The following is a 10636-nucleotide window of genomic DNA, read 5'->3' as shown; positions in this document are numbered from 1 at the left end:
TTTAATTATAAGATTGCTGATTTTTTATTTTTTTAATAAAAAAATTATTTATAAACCATTTAATATATTTTCTAATATATTAATTTTTTGTTTTTTATATTATTTAAAACAATTTTTATTTACTTATAATTTTTTATATATTTTATGGCCTCTTTATAAGCTATATCTTTATTATTAAATGCTAAAAAAATCACAACAAAATCATTTTCCTCATTAAATCGCACCACTAGTAGCTATTTAACAATATTAATATGATTGTATTAGTTGTTTATAAGGCAATTTTAATACTATAAATTGCTATATTGGCTGCCTATATGTCATTATTAAAATAGAGTTAAATTATTTTATGATTAATTTATTAATAAAAAATTATATGTATTGAAAAATATTATAATTTAATAGAAATGAACTTAATAAAAATAATGATTTTTTTATTATAAAATTTTGTTAAAAAATTAAATTTATATAAAATAATTAAATTAAAAACTCAAACACTAATCAATTTTTTATATTAGTACTTTAAATATTAAATTATTGTCATTTATATAGCCTGTGTATTAATAAAATAAGCGACATAAGTATATAATAAATTGTGAGATGTAGTAATAAAAAAAATTATAATTCTATAAAATTATAAAAAAAATCAATTAGGATTATAAAGAAATAGCAGTATTTTAAAATATTAAAAACTTTTTAAAGAAAATATTATAATTATTTATAAAAAAAATATATAATATAAAGAATAAAAATAATTAAAAATAAGAATTATATATAATTAAGTATATTAAAAAATAAAATTTTGAAAATTAAAAATTAAAAAATTAATTTAATTTATTTTATATTAAAGTTTAGAAATAAAAAATATATAAATATAAATATATATAAATATATATAAATATATATATAATTATAATATATAAATATAAAATATATATATAATTTTTTATATATTTAATTTTTTTTTTATTTTATATATTTTTTATATATATTTATTTATTTTTATTTTTTATATATTTATAAATCAAAAAGTACTCACATAATGTTTATATTAACCCTCTTCATTTATATTAATAACTCTTCCTCCTCTTAAAACGCCTTCTTACGGTCCATAGCATCCAAATCCCGTTTTTCTAGCATAAACTAATTCTACTCCATGAAAGAATCCTCCGAAATCATTGCTATGATCATGTCCGCAAAAAACTGCTTTAAAATTTGATTTTCTAAGCATATCAAATAAGCCTGAATTTTTAGTAGGACAGTCGACAGTATCTCCTTTAATTCCATATTGAGGAATTACTTATGAAAATTCTGGTAATGGAATATGAAAGAAAGCTAAATGTAGTATTTCTTAATTTTCAAATTATTTAATTTTATTGTTAATAAATTCTAATTATTTACCTTCTATACAGCCATAAGACTCTAAATCTCCCATACAGCCTTTATTATGTGTATTAAAAACCCAAAGAACAGTTTTAGTTATATTTTGTTTGTTTTTTATTTCAATGTAGTAGTCTTCTCCGAATGTATAACTTTATGTATTTTTTTAATCTAAAAGAATTATTTGTTCAGGCTTTAAATTAGCCTCGTGATCATGATTACCTAATGCTAGGGCATATTTCTGGTCTTTTTAGGTAAATATTTTAGTGTATTTTTGCCATTATTATTAATAAAAGTCCTAAGATTTCTAGTCCCAGGCATATCCACTTACCATATCACCTGTTATTATTACTATGTCAGGTTTTTCTTTTTCTATTAAAAAATCTATTAATGATTGAGTAAGAAGGTCTTTTAGCTCAGACTCACCCATATGTAAGTCTGACAGTTATAATATCTTAAAATTACCCTAAGTGTTAAAATTTAAACTTTCATATTGTTTTTTTTAGAAAGTTTAAGATATTAAATAAATAGATAAAAGATAATAATAAAATATCATTTTCTTTTTTTAAATATTAATATTTAACAACAATATAGAAAAAATTATAATTTTCAAGAAATAAAAAATATGTTTTTTATTTTAAAAAAAATAATAATATAAATAAATTATTAAAAATATTAATTATATATATAGAATATATTATTAATTTTTTTTATTAAAAATTATTTTTTAAATATTTACTTTTTTAAACGCAATTAAATATTAACAAATTTCTAAGTTTAATTTACATTTATTTTATTCTTATAAAATTTATTATTATTTTCTAATTTTTTTTTTTTAAAATAAAATAAAATAATATTATTTAAAAATACTTTATATTTTTTATATTAAAATTTTATTAAAAGTATTAATTTTAATTGATTTATTTAAATTTTTTAAATAAAAAAATAAAAAATCCTTCATTGTTTATAATATCACAAAAATATCAATTTTTTTTTAAAAAAATCAATTTTTTTTTTTATAAAAATGATAATAAATTTATATAAAAAAAAATTCTCAAGAAAATAATTTTAATTTATTAAAAATAAATAAATCACAAATTAAATTTTCTAAAAAAACACAAACTTTAAAAAAAAATCTGTAATTAAAAGATATTTTTATATAAAAAAGAAAATAATAATAAAAGAAAAAAAATACTTCATACATTAAGTAATAAAAATTCTTATATATATTAACTAATAGTATGAATATATATGTAATTTAGACATTAAATAAAAATTAAATAAAATTATATAAAAAAATTAAATAATTAATATAAATTAAAATAATAAAATAACATTTTTTGGATATATATATATATATATATATATATATGTATATATATATATTCATTCTGATAAACTATTTTTGAATGTTTTCTTTATGCAAATCCTTTATTTTTTTAATATTTTCCTTTAGACCTTGATCTACTTTTATATTTTTTTTTCTAAAATGATTCTTCTACTTCTATGCATCTGTCTTAATGCACCTAATAATATACATTAACACTTCCTTTTTCACATTTAGGCACTACTTTATTTTCATCTGTGATCATTTTTTCTATACTTGGAGAAGAATTTCTTAACATTATATTCCTGAAATATAGTACAAATTCCATATAAGGCATTTATATTTCCTTTTTCACATGAACTAGTTTATGGTATGCATGTAGGATATGATATTTTTCCTATCTGCTATGTCTTCGGTGTATTTTAAATAATATTTAGTGTATTTTTTAATGTAAAAGTATTTTCTGTTCTTATATTGTTTATTAATCTTGTATTTATTCTGGAACTGTTTTATCTTTTTTTTATATTTTTTCAGATAAATTATTGTTTTTTGGATTATTTATGATTATTTAACGTTCTTCACCAGTTTTCGTAGTTATTTTTTTGATTTATTGGACTTCTTTTAATATTATTTTTCCGTCGGGATTATTTTATATTATTAAAGAAGAATTTTATGGCCTTTATATTATATCTTTTTAATTTGGATATGGTATTTATTTTTTTTGAATTTAATTTATCATTTTTTGTTGTCGTTGATGTTAATGACAAATATTTATATTAAATAAAAAATATTTCAATATTGTTTTTATTATTTTTTTTAAAAAAATATATATATTATTATATTTTTGATTTATATCTTTTTATTTTATTTAAAAGAGAAAATTAAATTAAATAAAATTTAATTTATATTATATTATATAATATTATAAGAAATAAAAATTATTTTTGTTAATTGACATATATATATTTATTAATATATATATATATATATATATATATATATATAAATATTTATTTATTTTATATATTTCTTTTTATTCATTTTTTGATTTAAAATTTTATAAAACTTTATTAATTTTTTTATATTATTTTCTTTTATTTATTTTATTATAATTTTTTTATTTTTATAATCTTTTATATTTTTTTATTTTTTTTTTATATAGAGTAGAATATATTTTAAAAAAAATTATAATCATTTTTTTTTAGTTTTTTTAATTTAATAATTATATTATATCTCGTTATTTTAAATTATATTAAAATAATTTTTTTTCTAGTATTATTTTATAATAAATTCCTTTCTATTATAATTTTTTAGTGTTTAATTTTACAAAAAAACTATTAAACATATTTAAATAATATGATAATTAACTATTGTTATTTATTAATTTTTATTTTTTTGTTTTATTATATTTATTTATGTTATATACTTTTATAGAAATGTGTTTTTTTTTAATCAAAAAAAAATTATAATTGATAGCATTTTTATTTTATGTTATCGATAAACCAAAAATTATTTTTGATAGCATTAATATTAATTATATAAAGGAAAAATAAAAATTATTAATACTAATTTAGAACAAATTTAAATTCGTAAAAAATTAATAGTTAATTTCCACAAAAATAAAATTATTAAATAAAGGTTAAAAAAACATTTTTTTTAATTAAATATAAAAAAAATAATAATTTATAAAAATTAAAATATAATTATATTATTATAAATTTTATAAATAAAATAAACAAATATAGATGATAAATAATCTGGCTATATAGCAGTTAAATTAATAAAAATAATACTAAAATGTTCCTGTAAATGGAACAGCTAACGAATTAGCTCCAAATTCTTAAGTAGAATAATAAAGTTAATCTTCAGTAATTTCATAACCTATCCGTAAATATTAAATATGAAAAAATATTTAAAATAAATATATATATATATATATATATATATAAATAAATATATATATATAAATAGAAAATAACCCAATCGAACTAAACTAGTCTTCTGGAATGACTAAAAAGAAGAAAATAATTATAATTGTTTCTGTATCTGTCGCAGTTTTTATAGTATTAGGAACTGTTTTTGGATTAGTTTTATCTTAAAAATAAGAGGATAATTCTTAAATTAAGATTCCTGCAAACTACTCAAAATACGAGGCTACAATAAACAATGGACAATAAGACAATATTGTAAAATTAATACATGTTCCCAAATCTCTACTTCTATATTAATATAAACTACAAACTACATAACATCTAACTTTAAAATAAAAACCATAAGAAACTAGCATTAGTACAGTTATTCATGATGTAGGACTTTTATGTAATAATGTAAATGATAGTCATTTCGAGATGTATCTTTATATAATTAAGACTAAGATTTATTCCAAAGATTAACTTTTGTCTGAAGTCGAAGGATATCCAGGAATGATTGAAGAACCTCCTAAAGATAATATTAGAACTAATACTGATAAACCTGATTAACAAGATTAATAAGAATAATAAGAATAATAAGACCCTAATAAATCATTTTACGAAAAATTTTAAATGAATATAGTAAAATATATTCACTATATTTATTTATTATATTATATTATTTAAGGCAAATTAAATGAATAAGAAATTAAAATTTTAGAAAGTGCAGGTGTATAATCTTCTTAATTCTAATAAAGTAATATTCCTATAATTAAATTCAATCTTAATAAAAATGGCGTTATCGATTCTTTAGAACTCCCTGTAAACCTCAGATAAGACATTGGTTAAATTATATTGAATATGCTTTAATAAATGGCTCCTAAAGTATCTACTGATCTCTATAATATCAATGTATAAGGAAAAAATGGAAAAAGAGTACTTTTATAATAAAAAAAGAGAGTTTTAAATGAAAGAAATCTAGCTGGAGACTAAGTTACAACTGAATATGAAGCTTCTTTAATGGATAATAAATAAACAAGTCTTAGTACTTAATATTAAATCTCAAAAGTCAACGAAAACTAAACTGAAGAATAAACTCTTTATATGTAAAAATTACTTATGGAAGTAGGAGGAATTTTATAGTCTTAAGTAAGCTCAATAATTAAAATGTAAGACAATAATGAAGGAGAAGAGAATTTTTTCAAAACAATCGAAATACACTAAGAGGTTACGCTTACTTTTTCTTCTCAATAAGAAGAAGTCACTGAAGAGTTTTTAAAGAAAATTACAGAAACTCAATCAAATATGACTAAATTTAAACTTACATTCGAATAGGCTGTTTAGATATATCAGTAAATCTTCAAAATAAATAAAGTTGAAATTCCTAAAGAATTAAAATAATAAAGAGCTTTAATGAAAAAAAATGAAGACTAAGTTTAGGTCGGTTAGACTGTTAAATAGAAAATATTTAGATAAAATATCAATTTAGCAGAAATTGGACTCGATATTTCAAGTTCTTGCAGTTAGTCAAAAAATATTAATGGTGAAGATACTTGTAATTTCGGGTTAATAGGTACTTTCAATGGTAATTAAGTGGATTTATTCAACAAATAAATAAATTTTAGTGCCTCGAAGCTATTTAAATTATACTAGATGATGGTTAAGTTAATGTAAATAGATGCTGGCAAAATAAATGATCTTATAAAGGCCAAATTAGACAATATAAGATAATCCTTAAAAAAAATTTTAGAATAAATAGTTGAATTAATCAATTTCTAAAAAAATCCAATTTTAGTAGAAACTTCATAAAAAATATAAATAGATTAACAAGAAATTGCAACATAAATGAACGAATTTGAAGAATCTTTATTATAAATAATTGAAAATTTAAAACAAATTATGGAAAAGCCTATTGAAAATTTGAAGGAGAAATTTTAGAAGTTTTTGGAAACTAAGGAAGCAAAAATAAATAAATTTGTACAGAAAATACATGACTTTATGGATAAAAATCTAGATATTTTATTAAAAAACCTTAATGAATAAAGCCAGGCTAGCACTAGCTAAAATTAAATAAAAAAAATATAAGATATATTAGAAAAATTGAATTAAGAAGTTAAAGAATTATTCGATTAAGAATTTTAATCTTACTAATAGTAATTTGAAGACAGTATAAATAAGGCTAAAGACGATTTTTTGGGAATAAAGGAAACATTTAATTAACTTAAGTCCTAATTTGATGATGAATAGAAAATTTCTATAGTAGAGAAATTAAATGATTTCATTATTTCGGCTGGTTTTACTGATAATTTATAGAAAATCATAAATTATGCAATTTCTAATATTTCTAAAAGCTAAAATACATCAGAAGCTCTATCTGCATCAGTGATATAATAATACGAGCCTAAAATTAATATGATTAAGGAAAAATTAAAATAATTATAAGAAATTGAGAATATTCCTTAAGACATTTAACAATAAAGCGAAGCGTAGAAAATTGCAGAATTAATAGCAAAAATAAAAGAATAAATCAAATTGTAAGAATAAGAAGAAATCTAATAATTTAAAAATGAACTTGAGTAACTTATTTCATCAATCAAATAATAATTAAGTTAGGAGATTAAAGATTCTATGTCACCAAACATTGTTAAACTTGGTAATATTCCAAATGAGTTAGTTAATGTTTCATTGGAAAAAGCAGGTAAAGTAGCACTTTAAATAAAGAACATATTAGAGGAAGTGTAAGGAAAAGTAGTCGAATTTACCTAATAGTTGGATTAAAACACTACTATTACAGAAGATGATGTCAGATAATTATTTGAGGATTTAAAAGAATAAATTTAAAATTTTTAGAGTACTGAAGATGGGTAATTATTGGATATTAATATGTATAATAATGTGGATAACATATTTACTAGTATATAGTCTCTAATTTAATCTAATTTAAATGAAGGAAATGAAAATGGTCAAGCTATTATGGAATAAATCAAGTCACTAAATGAAGTTCCTTAGAAAATAACTGATTTTTATAAAAATTTGTAAGATTTATAATTGTCTGCTTTTACTTATTTTTAGAAATCCAATAATAAATTCAAAAACATTAATTAAGAAGGACTTTAATTATATAATCAAATAAGCAGTTAATTTAAGGCAGCCTAGACTAATTTTGAGAATAGTAACTAAAGACTTCTTTAATAATTAGAAGGATAAGATTAATAAGCCTAACTTTAAATGTTATAAGATTAAACTCAAGGAGTTTTTTCAAAAATAATTCTATTTGACGATACTTTAAAAGATCAAGGAAAAAATACTAAAGCCCTCTTTTTCTAAAAATTATAAGAAATAGCCTCCACATTAGAATTCTAAAAATAAGAAAATATATCGAGTTTTGAAATTCCCTTATCTTTTACCCAATCATATGTTACTCCTATTGGAATTACCATAAACTTACAAGCATAAATTAATTTGATTAACTAAATAACCTTTATGGTAGAATATAAGAAAGGCATATTGAATTTAACCACTACTCTATCGTCTAAAATTAAGATTAAAAGTAGTGTTTCAGGTTAAACCCATATAGCAGAGGTTGGAGGATTCCTATAAGGGACTATTTTTGATGGTTTTTTGACTTAAAATTTATAATTGAATGTCATGAATAGATTCAAAGGTAATTTGTCAATTCACTCTTAATTAAACGCGTCTACTTTAAAACTAGGATTTTATTAGACCGATTTTATTATTAAGGAATCTTTCTAATGCATAACTAATGCTACTTTGGTTAAGGATACAAAAGAAGGAACAAAAGAAGGAACAAAAGAAGATGATCCGAAAAAAAGATTGTTAGAGTAAGCAGGATAGTAGCATATAAAAACTAATGTAAATTCAGTTTTGGCTGTTTTAGAATTATGGATATAAAAAGCGACTGAATAATTAAAAATAGCATTAGATTTGGCGAAGAGTGAGCAATAAAAATTTGATTAATAGGCGAAATAATTGAATTAAGAAGCAGACGAAAAAACTAAATAGGCAGCTTAGGATGCATCTAACGATAAAATATAATAATAAGCTGAAAGTGCTAAGTAATTAGCAACATAGGCTTAAGCAAATGCTGATTAGGCAGCTACTAAAGTAGAGTAGGCAACTAAGGATTATGCAGATGCAACTTAAAAAGCTATGTAAGATTGTTAAAAGGATAAATAATGCGGAATTGAAATAAAAGATTTAAGTGAAGTATTAAAATGCTAAAGATAATTATTCCTTTAACCAAAAAAATTAATACTATTGATGAAATAGAATTATAAAATAAAGGTACGGAAAATAAAAAATTATAAGAAATAGTAATATAAGGATATTGAAATAATATTTTTATATATAAATATTATTTTATTTATTTATATATATAAATATATATAAATATATATAAATATATATATATAAATAAATATATGTATTAATATATAAATTTATAATTATTATAAATTATAAAAATAGTTTAAAATATATATATATATATAATATAGGTAATTATTATATAAAATAAATCAAAATATTATATTCTTTTATAAAAATATACAAAAAAGGTAAAGCAAAAACAAAAAAGTATTTAAAAATAACATTTTACATAAAAAAATTTTAAAAAATATTTAAAATGATTAATAATAAATAATAGACATTTTTATATGCTATAAAATATCATTTTTAATAAAAAAAAAAATATAAATATATATTTAAATGTTAGTACTATTTTTTATTTATTTTTTTATAAAATTAATAATGATAAAAATTTACAAAATATTATTGTATTATAGACTTAATATTCAATATTTAATACAATGAAAATAAGCAGATATAAAAATTTATATGGATTATCAATTTTTAACGGATGAATTTTATATAAGCATAATTTTTTCATTATATTATAGAAATTTTTATTATATTAGAAACTTAATATATATCAGTGTGTATAAATTTATTTTCTTTTTGTAAATATAAATGATAATAAATAAATAAATTTAAATATAATTTTTTTTTTTTTTATAATTATTAATTATATTTTAAATCGTAATTACTCTTAGTAGGTATTATTTTTTTAAAAAAAATCTAGAATTAATAAGGAATAAAAAAAAAACTAAGTTTTTCAAGTCAAAAAAAAATATGTAAGCAATAAATATAAAATATAAAATATTAAACATAATATTTTTATTTTTATATTAAATTTTAAAAAATTAAATATATTAAAATAATAATATATATTTTCTAGAAAGGCTATATTTTTCTTAATTAAAATAAAATAGAAAATTATATATTGTAATTTTTATATTTATTAAAATTTTAAAAATATGTTTTATGTGTTTTTTATTTAAATTAAGATTATTTTTATAATATTAAGATTAAATTTAATTTAAATAAATAATATTTTGCTTGCTTTTATTTATTTTAATATTTTTATTTATAATAAATAAATATTAAATGATTATAATCATTATAAATATATACATAAAGCTTTAAAAAATTTTATGTATAAATTTCATAGGTTTATACTATTAATAATTTTAAATTAAAAATATAAATTATTTTAAAAAACTTAGTTATTTTATATAAAATTGACTTTTAAACTATAACTCATATATATTTATGTTTATTTGAAAAATTTAAATATATAATTTAAATTTTTATCAGGTTTTTTTTATATATTTTTAAAAATACATCAAATTAAAAAATGAATGAAACAATTTTTTATAGATTTTTTTGTAAACTTTGATTTTTTAAAATACTAAAGAAAAAAAAATGTTATAAAGAAATTATATATAGATTATTTTTAATATTTTATTTTAATTAATTATTTATATTTATATAAAATACAAATGCTAAGAAATAAGGATGTAATCTATTTTTTTATAATTGAGTATTTTAAAAAATAATAAAGAAATAAATATAACGCAAAAAAAAAATAAAAAAATTATTTAAATATATATATTAAGTTTTATTATGTTTAACAAAAAAAAAAGATTATATTATTCGTTTT

At 17.7% G+C, this 10636-nt stretch overlaps 2 protein-coding genes across 2 annotated transcripts, besides 25 other annotated features; one reads left to right on the top strand and one right to left on the bottom strand. All coding sequences in view use genetic code 6, as the record gives it.

Moving 5' to 3' along the window:
* Positions 1–439: 439 nt before the first annotated feature.
* Positions 440–481: a microsatellite.
* A 302-nt stretch (positions 482–783) lies between these two features.
* Positions 784–825: a microsatellite.
* Positions 826–861: 36 nt separating this feature from the next.
* Positions 862–938: a microsatellite.
* Positions 870–936: a microsatellite.
* Positions 928–989: a microsatellite.
* Positions 933–1016: a microsatellite.
* Positions 1017–1021: 5 nt separating this feature from the next.
* Positions 1022–1783, bottom strand: IMG5_133630 (metallophosphoesterase, putative; the record flags this gene model as incomplete). Its single annotated transcript, XM_004031907.1, has 2 exons — positions 1399–1783; positions 1022–1347 (listed from the first exon to the last, which is right to left on the bottom strand). Exons 1-2 carry the CDS (start codon positions 1709–1711, stop codon positions 1022–1024), a joined length of 639 nt encoding a protein of 212 aa, XP_004031955.1. The 5' UTR covers positions 1712–1783.
* Positions 1784–2014: 231 nt separating this feature from the next.
* Positions 2015–2077: a microsatellite.
* Positions 2078–2353: 276 nt separating this feature from the next.
* Positions 2354–2393: a microsatellite.
* Positions 2394–2641: 248 nt separating this feature from the next.
* Positions 2642–2684: a microsatellite.
* Positions 2649–2694: a microsatellite.
* Positions 2650–2711: a microsatellite.
* A 10-nt stretch (positions 2712–2721) lies between these two features.
* Positions 2722–2763: a microsatellite.
* Positions 2764–3660: 897 nt separating this feature from the next.
* Positions 3661–3714: a microsatellite.
* A 56-nt stretch (positions 3715–3770) lies between these two features.
* Positions 3771–3858: a microsatellite.
* Positions 3771–3862: a microsatellite.
* Positions 3773–3864: a microsatellite.
* Positions 3779–3858: a microsatellite.
* Positions 3865–4403: 539 nt separating the features above from the next.
* Positions 4404–9099, top strand: IMG5_133620 (hypothetical protein; the record flags this gene model as incomplete). The annotated part of the gene is made up of 3 exons (XM_004031906.1): positions 4404–4591; positions 4676–5256; positions 5303–9099. A coding segment is annotated over exon 3 (3624 nt), but the record flags the coding sequence as incomplete, so codon positions are not given.
* Positions 4626–4670: a microsatellite.
* Positions 5186–5216: a microsatellite.
* Positions 8392–8431: a microsatellite.
* Positions 8978–9130: a microsatellite.
* Positions 9015–9058: a microsatellite.
* A 385-nt stretch (positions 9131–9515) lies between the features above and the next one.
* Positions 9516–9554: a microsatellite.
* Positions 9555–9820: 266 nt separating this feature from the next.
* Positions 9821–9865: a microsatellite.
* A 99-nt stretch (positions 9866–9964) lies between these two features.
* Positions 9965–10018: a microsatellite.
* Positions 10019–10636: the final 618 nt, after the last annotated feature.

This window comes from Ichthyophthirius multifiliis (genome assembly GCF_000220395.1).
Source record: "Ichthyophthirius multifiliis unplaced genomic scaffold scaff_1120509251042, whole genome shotgun sequence".
Classification (NCBI taxonomy): Eukaryota; Ciliophora; class Oligohymenophorea; order Hymenostomatida; genus Ichthyophthirius; species Ichthyophthirius multifiliis.
The sequence above is the reverse complement of the archived record's forward strand: the minus strand, read 5'-3'. Positions and strand labels throughout refer to the sequence as shown.